Below are 27517 nucleotides of genomic sequence, written 5' to 3'. Positions count from 1 at the left end.
CAACCCGGGTCATTCTGTGATTCATGGTCCTCCTCTGGACCCCCTCCAGCAACTCCACATCCTGCCTGTGCTGGGGGCCTCAGGCCTGAGTGTAGTGCTCCAGATGGGGGCCGAGGAGGGCAGGGCAGAGGGGAACAATGCCCTCACTTTCCCTGCTCGTCACCCCTCTTCTGATGCAGCCCTGGATACAGTTGTCTTTCCAGACTGCAAGTGCACACTGCTGGCTTATGCCCAACTTTTTGTCCATCAGAACCCCCAGGTCCTCCCCAGGGCTGCTTTCAATGAATTCTTCTCCTGGTCTGTATTCATATCTGGGACTGCCCTGACCCAAGTGTATCAGCTTGCACTTGACCTTGTTGAACCTCATTAGGTTCCCTTGGGCCCACTTCTGAAGCCTATTCAGATCACTTTGGATAGTATTCCTGTGCGTCCTGTGCATCTAAATTATGATGCCAGTGCAGAAACTGCTCTTGGTGACCCTTCAATTGTTTACGTATCTGTGGCTTAAAGTTTCAGAGAAACAGTTCACCTACTACAGGCATGTCCAACCCATGGGCTGCATGCAGCCCTGCACAGCTGTACACATTTCAAAGCCTACTGCTCTTCTCCATGGCCCCGGGCACACACCTATCACTCAGCAACAGCCAAACAGTGCACTACTAACAGTGTAGAACTGGAACTGGGACGTGGGGAGGACAGTGCTGTCTAAAGTGATAGCAGGTAATGGTATGCATTTTGTTACACTGGCTAAACACAGGGCTCTGAACAGTGAAGAATACGCAGCTGTGCTTTCCATTTTGATAAAGGAATTTGAAAATAAAATCATAGAATCCTTAGAACTGGAAGAGACCTTTAAAGGCCATCTAGTCAAACTCCTCTGCAATGAACAGGGACATCCACAGCTCAGCCAGGTGCTCAGAGCCCCCTCCTGCCTGCCCTTTAAAGTCTCCAGGGATGGGGCCTGCTTGTTAAACTTGGACATTGTCATATTTCCTGTTCAGGTGCTCTCAGAAGTTTGTATTTGAAAAATGACCTGCAGTGATGGACACCAGAGACTTCAAAGCCAGTTTTCTAGGCACCTCAGTAGCTAGTTTCCTGAACAGCTTGAGATCTACTATCCTCCAATCCAGGGTTGACTATTTGGTAGCAATTTTCCTCTAATCACTGAGAATCGTGAATTCAACGCCTCAGTGATCAATATGGTAAAGACAGTTACCAAACACTACTTCTCCCACGAGACATTCTATGATCACAGGTAAAAAGTCTAGGAGAGCACATACCTGCATCTGCTTGCAGATCCTAAAATCATCTGAACCATTGTGCAGTCTTGACTTGTTTGTTTTATGTTTTGTTCAGTTAGAAGTGAAGTTAGAGTTTGGGACTCTGTTGTGGTGGTTCTTAGATCTTTTATGTTCCGTTATGTTTTTATTTTTTTAGTGCTTTCCATGTTATTGTAGATAAGTTGGTTTTCCAGGTTTTTTTCTTGCCAACTCCATGATGATTGCATGACTTTATAGCTATTTAATGAAAGTTATTTGTTCTCCTTTTTGTTTTTCTTCCATTTTTATTAATTGATCTGCCTTTCCAGCCATTTTTCTCAGATTTTGTCTGCAGTTTCATTTTTTAGGCAGTTACTGGAATTTTGTGGGTTTTTTTTTTTTTTCCCCATTCCTAACCGGAGTAGAAATCAAGCATGTATTGTGTTTATTAATTGTCACAGTCAAGAAACAATACTTTACCACCACTGAAAAAAGAAAAAGTCAAAACAATGAAATTCACGTCTTACTAAAACAATTACCAATTTCTCTTTGAACTTAATAATTGGAGTAGGAAATCATATATTTACTCAATCTGCTTCTATGTAATTACATTTCACTTGGTCCTGTTCCACATCTGTGCTAGCAAGGGCTGTGAAAGCCACGCTATATTGGGTTTTCTCTTACATTAGCAGTGTGTTGAAAATTTTTCTCTGTATGCTCAATTACATTCTCTATCCTATTCAGTTAAGTAACATCCATTATTGTATTTTCCTAGTACATGTTTCAACAATATTTTTGAGACAATATATTTTAGTATTCTTGCTTTCTCTTTATTTTAAACATTGCACAGTCAGCTTCTCCTGGATCACTTCATAGAGATAAATCAGCTACATGCAGGTGCATCAGCATTGTTTTATTTCAGTTATCTTCAGGCTATTCCTCATATAGCAAAAAAGAAGTTCAGTTTTCATTTGTTACGTTTGTAAAGTGTCTGTGAAATGTACTCCACATTCTTAATAATTCCTACTACCGTGTGAATCACTGTTTTTGTTTTTTTTTTAGCCAACACCTAAGACCTATCCTAGTAAATAAAAGAATCTTTGTTCCAGTACACATTCTTTGTCGGTCTTCTCTGAAGAGACAAAAGCATTTGTGACACCTGTATCACTAAATACGTGTATCAAAACAACATCTGCTGCATCAGTGTAAACAGTAAGAAGCTTCCATATGTTTAAAATGGTGACATTTCCAATGCTTATTCATGTTAAATTAACTGTTCATTTTATATCAGATGAAAAATTAGCTTTGCTTTACTTCATTTTACTAGTGGAAACCACCGTGGTAAGTCATAGAATTTACAGAGCTGGGAAAAGGACAGAACAATAGTATGTGTGTTAAAGAACTGGATTTTCCGACATCATATACTACTTGAGTAAAATGAAGATTCCATGGCCTACTTTTAAATAAAGATTTGAAAATCACAATGCAATACATAAACTGTCCATTAGTGTATTCATTTAGTTTTTCAGTGTTAAAATTGTGCAGCATAAGACATTTTGATGTGCTATAGGCAGATTCCTCAAATGCATAAAATGAAAATGCTATTGCCTACAGTAGAGTAGAGCACAGAATGAGGATTTGCTCTATCTAATAGTGTTACTGTGCTCCTTATGTCTGATGTAATTTTCATGGAAATAAATAGGAAGACATTACTTTCTGTGTGATCCAAGACAATTCCTCTTCGCTCTATGCAGACCGGGCAAGCCAAAATGTTGGATACCTGTGACCTACTAGAAAGAAATACAAGCAATCACTGCACCATCCATCTTCCACCTCCGTGCTTTCATAAACCATTTCTGAGATGCTGACCTCATGGTTCAGTGAAATGATTTGTGTGGAAACAGAACTTTTAAAATGTCGCAGTGTTCTTCTGAACCTGAGCATGTTGTGCTAGGATTCTGAAATAGAAGACAAAAGGTCAAGATCACAGGTCCAGTAAAAAGAGCTAGGGCTGGAAATGTGCGTTCTAGAAGGTAAAAGGTAAGAACAGGAAAATGCAAGAAGAGGAAAACACATCTCTACCAGCACATCTGTGGGGTGGTATATATCATGTCACTTTGCCAAAAGGAAGCGTTTTCTCTGTCTACTGGAAAATACCTTTCTGCAGAAAAAGTGTGACCAGGAGGCAAAAATGTCCTGACTCTATATCTGAGTGAAACATTCTTCCTATGAAGTTACCCTGTACCCAGCTAACTGAGATTAATAGTCAGGCTTTGAAGTAGATTCACTGTTTTATATCTGACGCAGAAGACTGTGGGTACTGTGGAACTGTTGAATTAGCAGGCTGTTTTCAGAATGTTTTCATTGTGGGGATATCTGTAGGGGAAAAGAGACCTTTGTAGAATGGGCTTGTTGTTTTAGAACAAGTCCATCCCGCATAGCAGGAGTGTAGAATGACAAGTGCCACATTCTACAGCCACTGGGAGATAACAGGCAAGAAATGCTGAAGATTCGCTTCCAAAGTGTTGAAAGCAGTGACTGGTTTTAAAACGTGTTTAAGAGTCAGGGTGTTCTTGTGTGTTTGTGGTGTTGATAAAGTCTGTATGAGTTACAGTGATAGAAATACCATATTATTATTGCCTGTTATGAATATATTGCCTTTATTCAAATTCCACCTTAGTCTTGCAGAAATTGTCATCATACAAGGACATGAATTTCCATTTGATTTGGATATCACATTGGGTTGGATATTTCATCATGTGAAGCCAGTAAGAGAAAACAAAGATAGAAAATATCCAGTATCTGGGAAAGGGAATCACTGAGCCTGTTGGCATAGTCCTACACGTCAGCAAGGACTGTCCATGTCCCTGAAGAGTACAAGTGAATGTCCTGGAACTGAGGAGGACAGTCACTGAGCAGATGCTCCTTGCAGATTGTGTTACCCATAGCAACCTGGCAAATTTCCCAGCACAAATTTACATGTGACTCAGTCACGCTTTTGCATCATTTACTCAATTTTGTATTTTCAAGCATCTACAGAACAGTAGAGACAAATGAGAAGGAACAGAATACAGGTGATGGAAGTTGGTGGCACAACCCTAGGTACCACTGTATCAACAGAAGAGAAGTTGATGCCATCTTGCTACCCCACCAACTGAGCTGTGCCAGTGTTTGCACCTATGCTAGGAGGCACACAAATCTTGTTTAGGGACAGAATAATAATAATAATACTGCACACCTATTACTGACACTGTGTCTCTGTTTCTGTCTCCACCTTGTCCTTTTTTAATACATACTTCATGATGTTGATGGGTTTTGCATGCTATTTCTTTACTCATTTTTTTCACTATTTCTTCCCTATATCACTACTACCCTCACATTTTCCCTTCCCCTTCCTATCAGTTTCCTAAAACTCCTGAGTCTATATGACATCCTTGTCTGATGCAAACCACACAGGGAGTGAGAGAAGAAAGATGAATGCTACTTTTTAATGCCAAGTGCCAGAGATATGTAATGGAAACTTCAGTTTCTTGCATCTTGTATCATCATATTCCTGCCTTATGCTTTTTTGACCCCTATAATGTGGTACTGGTGCTAGCGAGTGACGCAAGGGAGCAGCAGTTTATTGTTATTCACAGAAACCAACAGAAAGAGGAAACTGAACACAAGTGAGATGTCCCAGAGAATAAAGTTTGCTGCAAGCATGTGGATCCCAGTCAAATATGGTATCAAATGAAGAAAAGCCTACATTTACACATTCAGCTTTATCTTGGATATCTCTTGATCTTTCATTCCTAAAAGCAATAGGAAACAGTTCAGTGAATTACTTAATATTCACTAGGTTGGAACTGCTCCTGTGCTTGTTTCCTATTTGTATTGCATATTCTGGTAATGTTGTTAACAGACACATTCCTAAGAAACAACTGATCCACAAGAGTATAAAAGCTTCCTTATGGCTGACTGACCTATCAGAAAGGACAGATTTCTGACTCACAGATGAGGTATCTATTTGATTTACAGAGCGCATATACCAGCTGGTCCCATAACACCAGTACGGCACCTTGCATTTCAGTCATATTTTATGTTCAAGGCAGATTTGTTCAACATGCAGTTAACAAAAGAAACTGCCATTTAGTAAACTATTTACTTGGTGTCCAGTTTGTTTGCTCAAGAAGGGTAGACAATTTTTATTTTTTTTTAAATGAATGATCTTCTAGTGTGAGAATGGGCAGAGGGGTTACCAAATTACTGAGACACTTCGTTTAACAGAACACAAAGGCAAACTTCCTAATAGCAGCCTTCACCCTATCTACACTGCTACATAACAAAAATGATTTCTTGTGCTTTCCTCCTCACATCTCTTCTACAGTACAAGCAATATAAAAATCAACACCATGGCAGAGATGGGCTTAAATTCTGAATTTGTAAGATTTTGTTTGTTTGCTTTTAATCTAGCAGTTAATTTGTGGATGTTTTTCTAAACAATTGAATATATATTGGGAATTTCATGCATAGAGACATAGAGGTGGAGAGCTTTGTACAGTGAACAAGTTGTGTAGTTCTGTGTGTGAGATTCAGCGTTAATGGGGTTTTCTACTCACTTGCTGGTAGCTCCAAACTTTCACTTTTTAAATAACTGGAAATTGTATGGGGCACTTTTGCTGAATAACCAATTTTGCACATTTCAATTTCAGTCCTTTTCTCTAAGGAGATTAGAGTGTTTTTAGCCTGTTACCATCTTTCATTTTGATCTCACTATTGGATAAGAGCATTTGTTGAAACAGTGTTATGATAATGAAAGCAGAATTCAAAACTGATCTCATCCAGTAGCAAAGTCATAAAAGATCACTGGGGGAAAAAAAAAAAAAAGAACAATCACCCCAAGAAAACATCGCCACATTATTTGGACTGAGCTGGATTTGGGTTAGAGGCAAAAACCTCAGCTCTCTGTCAGAACTGTTAAATATCAGTGAGTTTAACCTGCTTAAGAGCGAGAAAGCCTTAAATAAAGGCAAGAAAGGGAGAAGTGTTTGATTTATTTGGGGGGAACAAATAAACAGGACTAGAAAGCTAAAAACGTTTTCATGAGTAGTTAATAGTTGAAACAAACAAATTTCTGAGGTCCATTACAAACACAGAACCTTCATGATATGTCATGACAAATACAGAAGAAGGAATATCTCCTGTAACCACTTCTCTTTCCCCAGAATGGCAGTTACTTTGATTGTATTAAGTATGGCATTGTTTTACATTATCAGTCATCCAAACTAATTTCCATCTACTTACCTTCTAAATAAAGACATACATAAAGTAACAGCATACACATAAATGGACACTAAAGTTCTTTTGGTGCTTACTCTTGATTGCAGCCTTTCCATCTTAGAAGAATAAGACTAAGAATAAGAACAAGGGGGGCAAGGGAGGAAACAGCTAAGGATATGAGGAAGTCAGAGGAGGAGCACAAATCTGATGCTGATCTGCATGGATCTGGTAAAGGCAGTAGTACTAGCTGGCTCCCCTCCCAGCTTAAAGCTGTTCCCAGAGTCAGCACCTGTGGAGAAAGGCCCAGTGCTTCCATGAAGGATCCTGGCCTTGTCACAGTGGCAGGCCCCATGGTGAAGCACACACCTTACCATCTGCATCCTCTTCTACTGGTGCAATTATGGCTTGTGATTCAAATAGTTTGGTTTCTCATTTGCTGTTGGAGTACAGATCACATTCCTTTGTTGGGAAAAGTATGCAAGGAAAAAGGGAGAAAAATACAGCTTCAGGATTATTTTAGGGGCTGCAGGAAGTGTTTTGCAGTGAGACACTTTAAAAGCACAGGCTATTTCCCTTCCTCAATGAGAATACATTAGGATGAGTGGATTATACTGACAAAGAGACTTACTTTACTTAATGGGGAGAAAATACCAGTTGAATAAAGGGATGTTTAGTCCAAAGACGAAAAACCTGAATTACCTATAACTGGAAGCTTAAACTTTGAATCTGTTCAGATAGGCAATGATGCACGTATATTTTGAACAGAGGGAGTGATTAACTGTTAGAGCAAACCAGCAAGAAACCAAATGGATTCTCCATTTCTTGAAATCATCAAGTGAAAAATGAATGTCTTTGAAAGTCATACTTGGTCACACACTAGTTAATTGGCTCAGAGCAAAATTATTAAGTGACATGTGTCCTGTTTTCCATGGGAAGTCAAATTAGATGACTGCACTTGTTCTGTGTAGCCTGCCAGTCTATGAAATACTTCAACTGCCAAAAACCTACATTTGAAGAAAAATTATGCTTTGAAATTGATCACTCCAAGTGTAAAATGACAAAAAATAAGGCTACTCTAGTAGTCTTCATTATGATGCACTCTTACCTGCTCAGTTACTCAGATTTTCCTCACAACTTGGGCCATTACTGAAGTTATAATCTTGAATATTTAAAAATTACAGACTCTTCTATTGTTTGATCTACAGGATGAATAGGATTCTTTTTTTGTGGGTGTGTGTTAGCCTTTAGGTGCAATAAGGAACCAGTTACATGAAGGGCTGGCAAAGTGAAAGGTGCTTTGTATTAGTGTCACATGGAAGTGTGGAACTCTCATCTTCCCAAGAATATGAGAACTCTTAATCTTTAAGGAGAGAAGATACTCTATTAGGGCATCAGGCTTGTCCTATTCTGAAAGGCAGTGGGGTTATGCAGATGACATAACCATATCGAGAACAAATATTCTATTCATAAATGCAGATGTGGGATATCAGTCATAGCCCAGTTGAAGAATACAATGTGGGTGTGGTATTTTTTTCCTTGTATGTATGTGTGTTAGCTGAGATGCAGACAAATATGAGACTACCATTTGCCTGTTAGGAAAACAGGTGATACTGGGAAAAAAAATCACTATCCATCAACTTGCTAAAATGCATTGGGTTTACAGTCAGTGAGAATTGCTGCCATTCATAAGGGAATGAAATGTGAACCCTAATTTATAATGCAGAGTATTGAGAGAACTAACTTACCCACTAACCTGTATTATTGAGCACATTAGTTCATATTTAGGGAATAATATAAGTACAGATTTTAGGAACTTAATTTACTACTTCCGAGTAAAATAACAGCATAAGTACATTTTCTGGGTAGAGAGGGAAGACTTTTTTATTCACAGTATCAACTTACCTTTATCTCTGGACAATCACAAAATTAGATGTCATATGTAAAAGTATGAAAGAGAAATCTAGGCCTTCATTCTAATTCCAGTATACTCCTGTATTTTTTATACTGAATGTATTTGTTATGCCAAATATATGGAGATCTCACGCAAAAAACACTAAGTGAACACATGGTTCCCATTGATTTCCATGGGCAACAGAGTCATGCTGTGTTAAGGATAGAGTTCTCTTCAGGTGTAGAAATATTTTACTCTGATAAATCCAAAACTTTTATTGGAAATTAACAGTCTCATTACTTAGAAGATGCAAACAAAACTACCTCTCCATTTAACTTGAAGGTAGTATAGACAAATAAAATCTCCTAATAGATGTGACATAACATAATTACTGTCTTTGCTTTTCCAGGACTGGGTTTTGGAAAAACGGTATTTAATTAAGTGAAAGCAATTATTTCTATCAAATGTATTGAAGCTTCTCATATCTTTCCCAAATACTTATATTTCAAAATTACAACTATGTCAGATTCAGGTAGCTTGCTTTCAGAAGTATAGTATCAAGTAGTATTGTCAAAGGAGACTAATCAGCATATCAGTAGTGTACATTTGCATCCCAGAATACCAAACGTATCCTGGTTTGCATTAAGAGAAGCATGACCAGCAGGTTGAAGGAGGTGATTCTGCTCCTCTACTCTGCTCTCATAAGACCCCACCTGGAATACTGCATCCAGTTCTGGGGTCCCCAACACAAGAAGGGCATAGAGCTGTTGGAGGGAGGACCTGAGGAGGGCCATGAAGAATATCAGAGGGCTGGAACACCTCCTCTTTGAGGATGGGCTGAGAGAGCTGGTGCTCTTCAGCCTGGAAAATAGAAGCCTTTGAGGGGACCTTATAGTACCTGAAAGGGGCCTAAAGGAAAGCTTGGGTGGGACTTTTTATAAGGGCAGATAGCAACAGGATGAGGTGAAATGTCTTTAAACGGGAAAAGGATATATTTAGACTAGGTATTAAGAAGAAATTATTAACTGCAAGAGTGGTGAGACACTGGAACAGGTTGCCTAGTGAGGCTGTGGATGCCCCCTCCCTGGAACATTCAAGGCCAGGCTGGATGGGGCCTTGAGCCACCTGTTGTAAAGGGAGGTGTCCCCACCTATAGCATGGGGGTTGGAACTATATGATCTTAAAGGTTCCTTCCAACCCAAACCATTCTGTTAGTGATTTTGTCTGTAGAAATCAATCCTATGTATAAATATTTTTAGTAATCTCTTGAATACATCCAAATTAATAATTTTGACTTTTAATTCAAAAACATATCTGGAAGGAAAAGTTCTGGAAAGGGTTAATAGATTCGAGCTATGATCAATCTTTATTTATTTATTCTTTTGTGTGTGCAGTCCTCAACAATTTGCCTTGTTCCAATTTTCTAAGCTTTTGAGGACTGCAAAGATGAAGGCATCAAAGAAATGATGAGCAGAAAATACTGTTAAGGTAACACAACTTCAGTAGCACCAGGTGAACAAAAGTACCAAAAATAGAGATGCAACGCCTACAACATAAAAAAACGTATGAAGCAATAGATGTGGCAAAAAATAAAAAATAATAATAAAAGAAAAAAAATCAATTTGGAATTGATCTGCCACAGCAGGAGGTTATAGTACTCTGAGGAAACATTTGAGTTTCCAGTTCTGAAGTGCTTGTATAAAAGGGGGATATTGAAAGAGATCCACAGGGTATAGCTGCCAAGCACTAGAATGGTGATTGGCTGCAGTGTACTACTTCTCCTAGCTGGACTTTGCCTAAGCCCATATATAGGATTCTACATATATAGGATTATCAGACATTATGCCCAAGGATGTTTTTCTTACTATCTTGCTTGATTAATGTTCTTTCAGCTGTTTGTGTCTTCACTACAAGTGTGTGCATATTGTAAACTGATGCACAGTGTCATATTGATGTGGGCTTTGCAGTTAAAATCAGGTTGTGTGCCTCAATGCTGCACAAGTTGCATGTATTGCGGGAAACATTACTCCATAACTTAGTGCAGGTTATATGAATTATTAGTCCCATGAAAATAAGTAGGAGCTACATATGCTTGGTTTGAGCTGTTTATGTATATTTACAGCTACTGTCCATCAGAGACACAGAAACCATATAAATACTTCTAGCAGCTGTGGCGGCCAAATTATGTAGAGCAAGTGAACATTGCTCAGTCTCTGTGAGCTCAAAGAGACTTAATAACAGTCATGCCTCACGGTCATCCCAAGCATTACTCATTCTGCTTTGCCTAATGTATATTTTGGATTTAAATGCCCACTGACTTCTCTGCCAGAGCTGATAGTGGTACAACTACAGCCTGTTCTGGCAATATAGCAATCCTTTTTTTCTTAATATGTGCCATGATTACAAAATAAGGTAGGGTTACATTAATTGTTTATTGTACCTCTGCAGCATAATTTGCAAACTTACAGTCTGATTATTTTATATATTAGCAACTAAACTAATCTGTATTTATTGTTCAGTCACAGTTTATTACTCAAGGAATTCAAAGTGGATGGCTAAGAATCATTCTCTGCTTTTTGGCTTCTGCTGATTTGTTTCTTTTCCTGTTTTGTTTTGATATGGAAGCAGAGAGATGGTCTTGGGAAAAAAAAAAATACATTCTGAAAATAAGAACCTTGGAAAACCTAAGAGGATTTTCACAATCACAGAAGATACCAATCATCTGACTGTGATACTGACAAAGGCACAGCAATTTTTCAAAGACAATATATGTAGACAGGCCAGGAATCACTATTGCAATGCTATAATGGGGTGGAAAGTACTGCAATAAGAGCAGGGTAGCAAAGTCTTTGCAGCAAATGAGAACAAGCCCAGGTGCAGCAGCTATAGATGCAAAAAGGAAGGAAGTGATCAGCTTACCTCTGGAAGGCCACAGATGAGCAGGGATATCCAAAAAGAGATACCCTCACCTCCACTGCCAACCCTTAAATGAGGTCTGGGAAGAGGTGGATCTGGACTCCATCCCTTCCAGTAACTCAGGTACATTGCTTGTACCTGAACTTCCCTGGGCTGGCCCTGCCTTCTCACCATGTGCTCAATCACTGTTTTGGGTGATGACTCAGCTTTCTACTACACACCATGACAACACTTTCTCAGTTCCAGTATTTGTATGCAACATAAAGGAGGGAGGGTTAAGGAGAATAAAGGAGAACTGTAGAAGTATCAACTACTATAGGTTTTCCTGTCCTAAGTATCATCTCTCCTTAAATCAAGTACTGTTAGCCATTGCTGATGTTCATACCCAATTCATAGAGATAAGTGCAAATAAAGCAGATGTGTGATAGATTGTGTCTAAATTTGGACTTTCATTCTCTGAGCTTGTCAAAGGCAAAATCAGACATTCCACATAATGTTGCAAGAGTGCTGTATGTAGTGGTAACATTAACTGAAATGATATTGGGATTATTTAAGCATATGTATAGTTAATTTTTTCTTCAGACTAACTTCAGCAGTTTCCATATTTGCTCCTGTTATCAGTAAGGTGTGCGGGTAGTAGTGGATGTAGAAGTTGTTTTGGGGGGGATTCAGCCTTATATTTGTGCAATTATATCTTGTCATAGCTGATTAAATGACAGGAGGCCAATTCCCATGCATACTTAAGCGAATCTAAGTGCTGGGATAATTATTACTTTAAATATGGGGGAATATGGCAGCTGTTTCTGCTAGGCATTGTTGCTGTCTCCCACTGATGCCTATAGGATGAGTCCTAACATGCTCTAAAAGCACTCTAGCCCAAATGATTGGTTCTTTAATGATAAAAGTCCTGTTTTCAGAGAAGTCTTTCAAACAGTCCAAAACTTGGCAGAAGCAAGAGTAAAGTGACAACAGCTTATAAACTTCACCTCTTATATTGAAAGAGGTTCTGTAGATTTCACTAGTTTCAATAGCAGAAAGTCCTCTATTTAGTTACAGGGTATCCATACAGTATTTCAGTAATCATCACTATTTCATTTTTATCCTATGTGGTACCTCACATCCTGCCTTGGCACTTAGGAGAGAAAATACTTTTAAGGTGATAAACTGCATACAATCCACAGAGCTGCCTTACAACACTCTCAAAAGCGCAATTTAGGGAAAAGTAGCATTTTAAAAGGAAGCATATAGCTTGACAATTCCAGTATACTTTTTTAAAGACATTATTTTGTTCAGTGACATTTTGTTCACAGCATTTAAATATTTCATGCATCTTCCAAGTCAGGAAAACTTGTTGGATCTTTAGATCAGTATGCCCTCTATTACTTTATTAACATACTACATTAACTGTTAGCATGATTATATATGTTTACGTGTTTTGCTGTGATAATTACCAGTTCAACTCAGACTAAATAGGTCAAAAAGCCTTAGGCATTGCAGGCTATATTCTCTTGCAGTCCTTTACTGTTAATTTTTTTTTGCTTTCTTGTTTTGTAGGAGCAATGCAAAACATGAATTCTGCTCAGCCAATTACTTTGCTTATTCTGAAATATGCAATCTGTTGTTCTCAGGAGCTCCCTTTGACAAACAATAGAAGTGAACCTAGGGTACATACTGCCATGCAACTTCTGATACAGCCCCATGCACCATTTTCCCCTCATAATATCACTTTTTCAAATCAGATCAGAGTAAGGACGTGACAGATTTCCCTTTCCAGTCTTATTTTAAAGCATTTTCATCTTGTCTGACTGTGATAGCATTCGACTTCATCTAACTCCTCTCTTATCATCTCCTGAGTACCATGGCCCTGTTGGTCACTGTGTCTGATACAGTCCTACAATTCTCCATTGAACATATTTCTTCTCTTAAGTCCCCCCATCCTCTGACTTCAGTGACCTTTGTGTTGATGGCCAACTTTGGCTGTCTTTTTCCTCATCCTCACCTCTGCTCAATTTAAAAGTTTAGCTCAGAATTCTTCACGGGACTGATTTCCCAGTTATGGTCTTCATCAAATAAAATTCTTTGATGTCTGGCTCTATTCCACCTCATTAAGCTTCAGTCTCTTGCATCATTGCTTTTGGCTTCCATCATTATATTTCATCACTAGTTCTGCCTGCCAAAATATGTATCTTAATCCCTCTTAGCCAGCCTGGCTTTTAAATTTCTTCCATCCTTTGTATTTGATTTTTCTTTACTTTGCAGAGAGGACTGGTTTTGCCTCCACTTTCAGGTCTTTACATTGTCTTTATATCCTCTCCCACTGCAATCTTTGCATTGCAGGTCTTTGGTGTTTTGTCCTCCCACTCTTAATTCTCTTCTGTCTTTTGCACTGCCGTCTTTCTGGCTAAGATAATCCCACGTTCTCAGACCATATATTTTCTCCCAGTGTTCTCCCGGGCCCATTGAGGTACTGTTTTGAATCTGTTCTGGGAATTCTCTATAATCATGCAAGAAAGTATTCCTCAAGCTCTCCTTAAAAAATTCTTCTTACAAAATTCTTGGTAGTAACATGTATGCTGGGATATTTCACCAGCAGTATCCCTTTGTATCCGTCTGTGTACTTTTACCCAATGATCTCTTTTATTCCTCTCTGGTGGAAAAATTCACATTTCTGTTCTGTATTTTTTATTGTGTCTTGCAAAAAGGAGTCATGGCCCACAAACAGGGCAACAAAACTGTGTGGTGAACTAAGTTGTATACTATAATATTGATGAGACTAAATTCTTTATTACTTCCTTTGTTTTTACTGGACTTCAACACTCTGTGAAATAAATCAATAAACATATTTCCTTTAATCAAGTGGCACAGTTAGGAGATTCCAGGACCTTGTATTTGTGCTATTTCCTATAGGAGGAAAACTTATCAGCTTGGAACAAAACATAAGAATACTTGCCTTATGAGCTACCTTCACACAGTTAAATCAGCTTCAACAGTTTAGACCTTCAAATAACTACAGCCTTCAAACCATGCTTGGCTTTGTTTTTATTTGAAGTCTGTGCTGTAATTATGAGGTTCTTCTGACATTTGCTTTGAGTTACTGCCAGTTAACATGTAGAAAAATCCCTTTTAGAAAAATACAAATCCTCTGAAGCAAAATTCTGAGGGAAGATCATACTTCAAAGAACTGCGCAGGTTGTTTCATGAAGCGTTTGGAGATCTCTGGTCTTAAAGGGCAAGCAGCCTTAGAAGACATAATTTTAGCTGCTAATGTCAGTGGAATGTATACATTCTGTATAAAGTTAAACAGATAACCAAAGGATTGCATCTGGAAATGGGAGGACCTTCTAGATTTGTTTGCTGTCTAAACAAGATTTTCCACAGTAGAATTCCTTTTTCCTTCCTTCATTTGCTTTCAAGTCATACTCCAAATGTTTTTAATTAACAACACAAATAACGTCCCCTACAAGTTTTGTTCACAAATTTGGTTCTTGTAATGAAATCACTTAATAAATGTTCAGTTCCAAATGACTTTTCCTGCTTTCAGCACAACCCAGTATATCTTCTATGCATCTGCTATATTTAATAGCCTCTATTTCAGTTACATACTTCAGATCTCTTTGAGCTATTGTGACCTCCGAGTCTTCAGACTTTGTTTCCCAACCTAAATGATCCCTTATAAGAGACAAACACTCCTGTTTATTCTTGTGATTTAGGTAGATGTTATGTTTTCTCCTACACCTAGCACTTTTCCCATTTGCTACTGTGGGAAGAAATATGCATTCTTTAATAACACATCACAGATTTCCATGTCTTTAGATAGTTTCCCCCTGCATATTTGAAACTGTGTTTCTCAACTCTCACTTGTTAGTACTTGATGGGAGACAAAGAGACAGAAAATAATATAAAATCCAAATGACATTTTTTTTACACCAAGCTAGTATTTTGTCACAGGACACTTCTTCCTGCCTAAAATGAGTCCAGTGAAAACATACTATATGGCTTGTAAGGCAAATATATCCATACCGCAATACCCTATATTTACTGTTTACAAACACAGGTAACTTTCTCTGCCCAGGATGGCCTTTTAGAGCTGTGTTCACAAAGTCTACCACTTCTGTTACAAATGCCACATCCACTGCAGAAGTTGAACCCACTGAGTTTGTACAGGATGTGTCATCATTCGAAGCACACATTTTTGCTTGCATGTCTGTTGAAGATGGTAATTAACCAGGAATATTCCCATCTCTCTTGCAGTGTTGAGCTTTGAACAGTGATGTAAAGCAGTGAAGACAGAGAAATCCACCACGTACAAAATCTAGAAAAGAATAATTACCTCAGAAGCAGTCTTCTGAGAATAACTGAGACAAGACAGTTGACTCTGAAATGAATTTTGGGGCTTGAGAAAGGTTCTGAATCTGATCTGCTAGGTATCAGAGAACTGTATTTCAGACAGGATTCAAAACAGTAAAGATAAAGGAGTAGTAAAGACTTTGCCTTTAATGTTCTGGTAATCTTGTGATCTATAAAAGCAACATAGCTAACAAACCATGTTATTCAATAGTGCAACGTAGAATGTGGGCATGTAGAAGTTTACCCTTGATGGACAGGACATAGAGACTGAGAACAGAACAGGCATCTCTTTGCAAGTGAATCAAAAATATATTCAGAAGTACCCATTGTGTTTGTACACACTTATGACACTGATGTCTTTCTTACTGCTGAAGAGTGCCCTTTCTCATCAGTCCTGATATTTTTTATCCTTGTTGAGAGCTGCTACATCCTTTTGGGGAAAGGTGCTAAGCTTTATTGTGTGTGAGCTAGGGATATTATTTTTACTGTTGCAGCCACCTATATAGAATCATAGAATGGCTTGCGTTGGAAGGGACCTCAAAGATTTTCTTGTTCAACACCCATAGATTTACATATGAAGATATAAATCTGAGAATGAGCTGTCTGTCTCTATGCCAAATGACTGAGCTTAGTCTAAAAGAAGTTCCTATTGAATGTATTTAAGTAATAATCAAACTTGTTCTCCACTAGCTGTGGAATCAGACATTTATACCTTTATGTTTGGAATTGGGATATGCTGACTTTCAGGCTGACATTTGTTTTACAATTAACTCTAGTGACAATAATAGTAACACACTCTTCATTTATGAACTTATGCTTACCAGTAGCATAGCAGTCAAATATAACCAACTATAAATGCTGTAGGGATTTGTAGGAAACAGCTGTTGATAAAAGGACATAGACATCTTGCATCCACTACTGGAAAAAGAGGAGAGGAGAGGAGAGGAGAGGAGAGGAGAGGAGGAGTTTGCATTATTTCAGTTTGAGCTTCTCTTTTGGCAGCTTCTGCTCAGCTCACTCAAAGATTAGTGCTCAGTGAGATCCATGGGGACTAAGGCCCAATAGATGGATATTTATAATGTGGAAAGATCCTACACCCTCTTGCCATCATGACAAGTTCTGAACAGGCCACATGTACTGGCTGACAAGTAGGAATGAGAAAAATTTCCCTGTCACCTTGTATGGATGTGGATGTCTATGAAATCTCAGTCGCTGGGGTGGTAGAGATATTGGATTTTGTAGGTTATGACTTCTATTATGACTTTTTCACTGTTTTCTCAAAAGAATCAAGAATGAAATCTTGGGTTTTTTTTGTTTGTTTTTCATTCTAATTTTTTCTCTTATGGAGGAGAAATAGATGCAGAGGATGAGGCTTCCATCTTAGAAAGTCTTTGGTGTAACTGTTGTCACAAGAGATTATTATTTCTCTCTCCAGCAGCAAAGCATTGCTTATTCCAGGAGGAATATGAGAGATTTAATTGTTGGTGCTAACCATCATGCTTGTTCTGCTGACTAATATGTAACTTGACATTGTTGCTGAGGACACAGAGATCTGCTTTGACCAAGCACAGTTTTCATGACTGATGTTAGTTAAGGACGTACAGCTGAAATTGTATCACTTTGGATTCCCAGCAATAGGCACTTCACATTAGTCAGTACAGGGATGAAAAATTACTTATGTTGTATAGAAATATTTTGAGTTTACTTACACACATTTGCAGTGTTTAATGACTGCTTATGTAAGGACAAATGCAAATGAACATACCTTGTGAAATTAATCTGGACACCACTTGACATTCGACTTCAAGACTGGATCATTAAGACACCAATTGGCATTGTTTGAAGCCATTCTTTCTCCAAGTATCTCCCAAACATATGTTAAAGATATAATAAAATAATAAGACTGCTGTCAATATTTCTCTGATCTTATATTTTGATATTTTAGTACTAACACACTGAAAAGATGGTTTTGAAACTAGCAGTATTATAGGGATGGCCTTTTCTACACCTAGCCTGTTCTATGATTCCATAATTCTTAATTGATTTAATCTAGATTTTCCTTACTCTCACAGTTTTTAGAAATGGATTCAACCATTAGACTCAGGTGAAATTAACCTTTCATTAACTACCTTAGGCAGGAGAAGATATCATTCCTCAAGCAGATATAGAAATTTTCTCAGCACTGTGACATTTAAACAACACTGCTGCTGTTTGAGGATTTTTTTTTAATGCAGACATTTTCTTCCATTTTGGCATATTACATTGCCTGTAATAAAAAAACAACCAAACAAACAAAAACAAAACTGGTTCCGAAACTACAATGGATATTCTGAAAGTAATGCCTCCTATCTTATTCTGCTGGCCCACAGCAGCAGAGGTGGACGTTGGTGGTATGGCAGTAGAGATTGTACCTTCCCACTGATATTTCATTGTATTTGTTGCTGTGGACAGATGACAGCAGGGGTGGTTTGACAAAATGATATGTGACATGGTAGTGTGTATGAAGCAAAGGTGTGTTGTTGAATTCCTCCATGAGAATTCATTGTAAACTTCTAGTGTCCTTTGCTGGTGTTGCTAGATGTTTATGGAGACCAAACAGTGGATGTGAGCACAGTGAGGCAGAGAGTAATGTGTTTCAGCAGTGGCAACAGTGCAATATGTCACCTCCACTGGAACAAACTTTTACAACTGCAGCACACAGGCTGTTGTTACTTTATCTTTTAATTTTTTATTTTTCATGGGTGAAAATGCATAGCTAACGGGGGCGACTGTGTTGATGGATAGAGTTTTGCAGCAGAGAATTTACTCCAACAAATAGTATTGTGCTCTTTGTATTGGTTGTAATTTCCATGGGAGTAAGTAGGGGGCATTACTTTTGGAGCAACCTGTGTACTTTGTTGGAGAAACTGGATTCAGATCTCTATAACGTCATTTCATTTCTGGCCAAACAAGGATTTATAATGATAGAACTCGTCTAGAGAGCCAACTTTTGCTACTGTTGTCCCAGTATACATTAGCCATAATTGCTGAACTGATTGATGTACTTGACAATACAAATGGACTTTGTAGAGTATCAGTCAAAGTTTTTGTAACCCACAAGGTTATAGCAAAACTTTCACTCTGCTTATCTATCTTGTCCTGACTCTTCTTTGCCCTGAAAACACTCAGACTTATACATAAGTTCAGCACTAAATACATGGAAGAAGAGCTCAGTGGTGTGACGGGATAAATAACACTGAGACACCATTTCAGTACAAATACATTGATGCATGTAATCAGTGAATTGATACTCAGCTGGTTCAGCCTGTGTTATATGAATAATCCTAAGGTTTGTGTAAAGGTCTTGTGGCCAAGTGGACAAGAATGTACAAAGACAGACACATTCCTCAGCCCTCATTCTTAGCAGATTAAGTGAAAGCCAGCTCCAGTTCAGGTGCTCTGTAGCACTGGGGCTTACTGGAGATACCTTTTTATTTATGTAAATTCACTTTTACTAAATTACAACCATTTATCTTCAGACTGTTTAGAATCATGGAATCCTAGAATAGAGCCATAAAATCATTTGAGTTGGAAAGGACCTTTAAAAATCCTTTAAAGTCCAACCCCCTTGCAATGAACAGAAACATCTGCAGATAGATCCAGTTGCTCAGAGCCCTGTCCAGCCTGACCAGAGTAGGTGTCAGCATAGCAACAATGTAACTTTTTTATATGAATAAACTGATAAATAACACATTTCCTGCAGTGTTTCCATTTTACTTTCACACAGGAGTGGTAATGTGGTAATATGAGCAACAGAGCTGTTTTCACTGAGTAGTGCTTTGGCTTTATATAAATGCTTGCAGTTTGGATAAGGAAAGGCAATACTAACCTTACTTTCAGTAAGTGGGATTAAAAAAATGGAGTAGTTGAATCCACATTTAGGAATAAGATGACAGTCAGGATGGGCAATAAAAACCCTGGACATTTATTGTGAACACTGAAGATCCCTACAGAAATACAGAGTGAAAGGAAGAGAGTCTCTTCTAGGGTATGGTAAAAGAGCATCTCAACAGTCAGGAGGACGGGATTGAAACAATGTGTCTAATAGAGAAGACAAGTCATAGAGACCAGTGGAATATTGGTCCTGAGTCTGAATGAGCAGTGACCCGTCAGCAAGGCACCTGAGAAAAGATGAGAGGGCAAAATGCTGCCCAGCAGCTGACACCCAAGCAGAGATTTATAAAAGGCATCAGGTGCTGCACCTGGGATGGAGTAATGCTGGACACAAGTACAGAGTGGGAGATGAGTGGCTGGAGAGCAGCTCAGCAGGAAAGGATCTGGGGGTGCTGGTGACAGCAGCTCAGTGTGAGCCAGCAGCATGCCTGGCAGCCAAGAGGGCAAAATGCATTGTGAGGTGCATTGAACATGGAACAGCCAGCTGGCCAAAAAAGTCAATTCTCACATTAATGTGACCTCACCTTGAATTTTGTTTATAGTTCTGGGCACCACAGTATAAAAAGGATGTGAAGGTCTTTGCTTGGAAGCATCCAGAGCAGAGCAACAAAGCTGGTAGTAGAGGCTGAGAACACTGGGCTGTCCAGTCTTGAGAAGAGGCCTTAAAGGCAATCTCACAGCTCTGCAGCTCCCTGATAAGGGGAAGCAGGCACTACTCAAAACCAATGGCAGAAAGGGAATGGCACAGAGCTGCCAGGGGAGGGTCAGACTGGGCATTGGGAAACATTTCTTTACTGTGAGGGTGGTCAAATACTGAAACAGACTTCCTAGGAGTGTTTGGTGCCCCATGACTGTCAGTGTTCTAGTCAGTGTTCTCAATAACAAGCATTAACTTTTGGTTAGCCTTGAAGTGGTCAGGTTGTTGGATCCATTGAACTCTGAAGATCCCTCACAACCATCGTTCCATTCCATTCTGTCCTATTCTATTCCATAGAATACCTATTGCAATAAGAAAATGATCTACATGATTTCCACTGTGCATGCTTTTCAGTGGCAGGTTAGAAAGAAAAACTAGAGATGTGGTTTGAAAGGTCTGAAAGCAGATGACAAGCCATCAAAGCTAACAGACCAGAAAATATAAAAGGGCCAAGTGTCAGCATGAGAGAATAGACTCATTCTGAAAGGGATCAGATGATGGCTGAAGAGGGAGGAGAATGGCTATAAAAAAATAATGAACATCAAAATTAAAATACCATTTGATGAAAACAGTTCTGAAGAAGACACAAGCAATAAGCACAAATAAAACCTGAAGTTTGAACACAGATACAAAAGCAGAGAAATATGCACTTAAGAGATTGGATGTGTCATGACTGTAGGAATTGAATTTGTGAAGGATGAATGGTAAAGATGGTAGGACAGATAATATTTCAATTTCAGAGGAGAGGATGCAATAACAGAAAGAACAGAAAGAGAAGAAGCACATGCAGTTTGCTCAGAAACCGAGAGAGAAGATGTAGAATAGAGGAGCTTGATAGATCAAACATAGTTGGGTTAAGGCTAAAAACAGGAAAGAAAGCAAAAACAGACAAAGAGCTTTAAATAAACATGAAGTGATGGGATAAGCCACTGTTACACACAATCTTCCGAAGGCTTGCAGAAGCTTCCTCATCAGATCATGAGGACACCAAAGCAGATGTTCTGTGGGAATGTTACATATCTGTGTGCACATTCGTTTAGTAGCATAGGATTTAACAGCTCTGATGCTGAGTGGAGCAAACATCAACACTTCTGTGGCCATATAATTAGATTCATATTTCTCTGAGTTGTATATGTATTTGAAATTAGATCAAAGGAACATAAATTCCTTTAGACACCTTAATATACCAAATCTACTGAGTTCGGTCAGAAAGCCAGAGAAAAAACCTCATAACTTCATAGAGGAAGGGTATCTGTGCAAGCACTCCATAAGGAAATTGAGAGCATCATATTAGCTGATCTCTTCCTTCTGGAAGAGACTTTGAAAGTTTCTTAATCATTTGCTTTCGTAATTCCAGATATATTGCTTTCATTTTTCTTTCGTCCTGTTGAATTAACTATGTGTCTTTCAATGAGACTTTCAATGTGTTTTTTCTTTTTCCCTAATAATCTTTTATCTTACACTCTATAATTACTTCAAATACTCCAAGACTATGCAGTTTTATCCTCCAAAAATCACATGCCCAGAACATGAAAGCAACAGGTGCAGCAGTAGGATCCAGTATAAGGCAGGACTTGTATGGAAACACACAACTGTGCTTTTTAATTCAGTCAGTTCCAAAGCTCCACGCATTTGAAGCTCTGGATTTTGCAATTCAGATTAGCCAACATCACTGCAAAAGCTTTGCTTGTATACAGAAGTAAACAACCGTGGCACACTTTGCCACAGAAGACAGTACAGTTATATCCAGAAAATGAGAAAGAAATTCCTAGTAAGCTCTCAACAAAAAGAAACAGATGGCTCTCATTTATGTTCTGTACCAGAGAGAACAGATAACTCACTTCCATTTAAATTAAATAAATAAATAAATAAATAAATAAATTCTGATCTCAGTACTCTTTGGCTACGTCATTGTAATGCCTCTTAAAGACAAGGCCATTAATCCTACATACAGTGAGCGATGGTTGTTTCAGCTGTAAGAGTGAGGTCACTGATTTATGGAGCTTATAGCTGCATTTGGGAGCAGGGTCTGAAGAAAGCTAAGATTTCTGCATAATGTGAGCATACTGGTCTTCCTTCAGAACAGGATTTTTTACATTCTGGTGCAGATGCTATTTGTGGAGGCTATTAGTTCCAGTTGAAAAGCAGGACTAATAGTGAAGGAGAATATAGGAGAAAGGGTGGAGGAGGGAATCAGATGTCAGAATACAGAACAGTTTAGATTGTGAACAAGCGCTAATGTAACATCAGTTCCAAGATAATGTAACAATCTGATTTTAGTTAACAAATACAGGAATTTGTAGAAAGCATTTTTATATAATAACTAATAGCAGTATGCCTTACTGTTCGTTCCAACTGAAATCCTTAGACAGAACTAAAAGATGCATAACTAATAACGCTCCTTTCAAGCAAATGACCAAGTTTTTATGAGGAAGGCTGGCATTTTGTAATTGTCTTGAGAGGACTCTGGCCAACCACTGACAACTACTTTCCTGAAGTGGTATAATTCCAATGATGAAAGATACAGCTGAACATCATCTACAGTGTAAGATTAATATAATCAATGGAATTTGTAGATTTAGAGAGAGCAAAGCATTTTCTCTGTCTTTAAAAAAAAACAACAAACAAGCAGTGAAGTTACCATTTCTCATTCTCGCCCATTTACATGCCCCAAACCACCACAACAATTTAGGATCTATACAAAACTTCAAATGGTTCAACTCATCTCCTGTTATCAAAGAGATAAAACAGAAAACGCTAACATATGTTTCTAATATATTGTCATTAGCCAGATGTCACTCTCTAATATAAAGTGGATCTAAGGCATTGGAATGGAATATTATCCAATTAAAGGTTTTCCTTAAAGTGTGTAGACGAAGTGAAATCATATTGTCAGAGCAGTGAGCTGTTGATTGGGTCTTAAGTACCTTAGGAAATATCACTGTTCCTAATGGTTTGTAATGTCTAAAGTCAAAACAGGGCCCAGCTGCCTAAATCTGCCTCAGGGCTAAGATATTGAATAGGACTAGGCTGTTAAATTCTTGCTTTAATCTAGTATCTGGATTTAGAGGCCCATTAACAGTTTTTGAGATGCTTGTACACAGAATATTGTTATTTGCAGCTGGGAAAGACAACACCTTAAAAAACAAAAAAAGTCAGAGAACTATAATGTTATATCATTTCATCTTAAAAATGCCAAATGTGTTGTTTATTTCTGTGCCTATAATGGTTACTGTTGTGGCGATTGCTTGCACAGGGCAAGCAAAGGCAATGACAGAGCCTTTTCCTAGGATGCAAACACTCTAGAAGAAGATGATTAAAAAAAGAAGACTGACTTACCCCTTCAGATAACTGACAACAACTCAAAAAGAGTACAGTTTCAACAAGGTTCAACTCTCTTGACTTCTAAACCATAAATGAGAGAGGAGGAATGGCTCTAGCCTCCACCCATTCCAGTCACTCAGGTGCATTGCTTGCACCTGAGCTCCCTGGATTAGCCATACCATTGCTTCAGGCTGTGACTGGGCACTTCCACTGCAACTTGTTGATTCTTGCCTGGTGTGCAAAGCTCTCCCTGGCCATCGTGATCCCTTATATCAATGATGCAGAGCAGTCACTTCTCATAGTGCTGGAGCACCAGCTGTATACTGATGTCTGTGTTAGTAACAGTGCTTTCAAGTAACATATCATTTGCTGGTTTGCTTCACAAGTTGTGTTACATCAAGACACAGGACAAAGACCAACAATAAATGAGAAGAGTCAGAGACAAAAGTTGGTTGGTAGAAACAGGCAGGTGTTTTTTATTTCATGTGGCACAGCATTAGGCAGACAACCCAAGAAACAGTTTCTAACAAAAACCAAGACTATTACTCCCAGGAACCATCCCCCAAACAAGGGTCTACTGCCAACAGCGACACTGAGATGTCCTTGCCTGTCCACTCTAATCTCCTCATATTTTGCACATGCTTAGGCTGTATCTTAGCCATAAGCATCCTTACCAAGGACACTACCTTTCTAAGATACAATATCTTTAGACAGCATACATACTGTGTAGTATCACCAAAGTACAATCTCCTCAAGCCATGCTAAAATATAATGCTATCTCTGGAGAGAAGGCTTTTCAACTGCCTCACCTCTCTCTGAGGTAATACAATGCTGTTTCTTAGCTGACAACGTAAGGGGCACCTGAGGGAATATCAATATGGCTTCAGAGTCTATTTTTAAACTCCTGATGCAGTAGTGAGAACCTGGAAGGAAGTCTGCTGTGATGCTGCGTGAGCACCTCTTCCACCTATGGCTGCTGCAGGACACTAGCAACACCAGAAAGCTGAGCCTACCTTCACCAAAGAGGGCAAGGACATACTCGTATCTAAATATAAAGGGCAAGTGGGGAGAGAGGTCAGCCTAAGATCACAACAGACTGTAACCTTTGCGTTATTCATCAGGCAAGAGGTAAGAAATGACTGCAGTATGGGAAGTTACACAGATCGCACTGTGGATTAAAGGCATGAAGGATGGCTGGTGGAAGGAAGACATTTTGGGGACTGAGGGCAAAGCTTCTGAAGCCTTGGGATATGATTTTTATTTATAATCTACAGATTATTCTCTCTATATATACTATTTTTTCTTTCTAAATTAAGAAAATAAACATTTATTAACAAGTCACTGGGTCAAGCCTTGCCCTTGACTGAAGCCAAATCCATCGACTTCAGTGAGAGGGAGCCCCATGTAAACAACGAAGGGCAAATGTGGCCCTTTATGTCCTAAAAAGTCTGCTTGTATCTATTTCTTTCAATCCTGCAAGGAGATACATATTGAAGGGTGGATTATTTGTTAAGAATTTCTCTTGAATTATCAGGGGAGTGTCAATGAGATGTGGCAAAAGAGCAAGAAAAAGAAATAGAAGATTAAATAATGCTTTGAAGAGAGAATTTAATCCATGTTTCAGAGCAAAAATGCCAAAAGAGAAGGGCTACAGGCATTTACTTTCTAAGCAACCACAAAATCCTTCATTAAGCCTCAGTGGAACAGTACACAACTACAGAAAACAGAAGAAACCAAATGCTTCTTTTCCTTCACAAACAACATTTACCCACAGGTAAACAGGGTCATCCCTTTGGTCCCCCTGCAACTCCAACTGTCGGCACAGCGCAGTCTTAGCCAATGAAGACAAAATGTGTCTACTGTGCAGATACGTAAAACCTGTGAGAAACACTGGGCACTTTTAGACACAGAACAATACAATTTTGGATGCATTTACCACTTTTATTTCACTATGCAGAAACATACATTCACCATGTGTTGTGATGCAGCTGACAGTGTAATGGACTCTATCCCTTCAGTGGGTATTATAGCTGAACACTAACGAGTTTTCAGTGGACGTTCTGTACAGGTTAAGGCTTGACTCTGAACTAGATAGTAAATGCTCACCAGATTCTCAAACAGATATTTTCTTTTCCTCTGATAACAAAAAGGGAAATCAATAGAAAACCATTGTGGTTATTTTAGATTAATAACTTTCTAATGCTGCAAACTAAGTAAAATACAGATTTTTTTTTTTTTCCCCAAAATAACTACATATAATTTACAAGGCTAGGATCTGTGAAGGGTGACCAGAAGCTGACTCTGAACAACGCTGACAAAAATCGTTAAAGTTAATAAGCTAAAATCATTACTACCTCATAAGGTATTCAGTCAGGTATACAAAGCACACTTTGTAAGCATTTAAATATTTTGATAAGAGTAAAGATTCGTCATTGTTTATCGGGCAGTAACAAAACAAGATGAAACAAATATGAGATTCAAGTTGTTTACTGAATAAACCGTGTTATTGGCACATCTAATGTGTGGTAAAACATTATACACAGTACCTACAGAGCTTCTAGCATTTTGGGGGTAATCTTCATTTACAATTATCCATAAACAAAAGGCTTGCCACCTAACAAATTTTAATCTGTTTAGACTTTCATAAACTGTGAAAGGCATGAACTGTTTATGTGTTACATGAGATCACTGTTTATATTGTTTATGAACGTGCAGGTATAGCTGAAAACTTAGACATTTTAAGAAAATTAAAAATGCTGCTTTTCTGTAATTTTATCGTTGCTTCATGCAATATAACTGCTGCTGATTCAGATTGCTTTCTATGGGAAGAGATCTCTGCCAGTTTCTTTATTAACGGTCAAGATCAATTCTTCTGTACTGAAATTTTCCATACACAGATACAAGTCAGTCAAGTTGGAACTGAGACTCCATAGAGGCTCTCGTATTCCTATGGGTGTGCCTGTCTGGATTCATATGCAATCTAGATCATTCCTGCAGGAGAGAGGATAGAGTTAATTATTTGGAACAACTGTAATCTTACAAAAGAGATTTCATCCAATTGCTTGCATAAAAACAGTATCATCTCAGTATAAAGATCTTGGCCCAAATCCGAAGTCCAGTGATGCCAGTGGAAAGAATTACTGACATCAATAGACTTTAACTGAGCTCCTTTCCATTTTCTCTGAAACAATTAGCAGAATGCCACAAGAATCATGGCTACTCACTCCTCAGTGATTGGCTCCATCTTCCAAAATAAATAACAGATATTGAAATTCAGTTTTCTTTAGGTCTCCATATCCAAAACCAGGAGAGCAAAACAGCTTCAAAAGTTGCTGTGCATCATACTCCATTAATTACACCACATTCCATGCTAGGGAATATATATTGTTTTAAGAATAAAATGCTGCTACAGATTGAAACAAATTAGACAAGTAGCTTTCTTTTTTTCCTTTTTTTTTTTCCTTCTGCATTCAGCATTCAAAGCAATTTGTGCAATGGTGCCGGCATTAGCAGCTTTTAGGTAGCAGGTTAGTATGCATGACATGTTTCTGCGCATAGAGCAAATATAGGAATATTAAGATGTCTGTTTGGCCAACCACAATTGGAGAGCATGCCTTTATGGAAAATAAACAAAGCTCAACACAAGAAAGCTGCATCATCATCTCATCCTGATAAACAATGCTGCTTTAAAACATAATATGTCCTTTGAAATACAAGAAAGCCAAGACATCCAAATGCTGACACACTGAGCTCACTGGGTTCAAAACAAAAATCAAAAGCAAGTTAGGCCATACCTTTGCAAGTTTGGAATAAAGCTTAACTTGTAACATATCCGCACAGAACACTGAAAAAGCAGCTATAGGTTTTACCCTTGGCATTTTTTAAACA

At 38.4% G+C, this 27517-nt stretch overlaps 1 protein-coding gene across 29 annotated transcripts in view; it reads right to left on the bottom strand.

Moving 5' to 3' along the window:
• Positions 1-24077: 24077 nt before the first annotated feature.
• Positions 24078-27517, bottom strand: part of EPB41L3 (erythrocyte membrane protein band 4.1 like 3) — a 132034-nt gene continuing 128594 nt past the window's right edge. For all 29 annotated transcript variants that reach the window (XM_015855304.2, XM_015855302.2, XM_015855301.2 and 26 more), the window contains one exon: positions 24078-26620. Coding sequence is in view for 1 of the 29 variants with exons in the window: in XM_032442655.1 (XP_032298546.1) it covers positions 26615-26620 (6 nt within the window). In the remaining 28 variants the exon portion in view is untranslated. The remainder of the gene's footprint in view (positions 26621-27517) is intronic.

This window comes from Coturnix japonica, chromosome 2, assembly GCF_001577835.2.
Source record: "Coturnix japonica isolate 7356 chromosome 2, Coturnix japonica 2.1, whole genome shotgun sequence".
NCBI classification, from domain to species: domain Eukaryota; kingdom Metazoa; phylum Chordata; class Aves; order Galliformes; family Phasianidae; genus Coturnix; species Coturnix japonica.
This window is presented reverse-complemented; position numbering and strand designations above follow the sequence as displayed.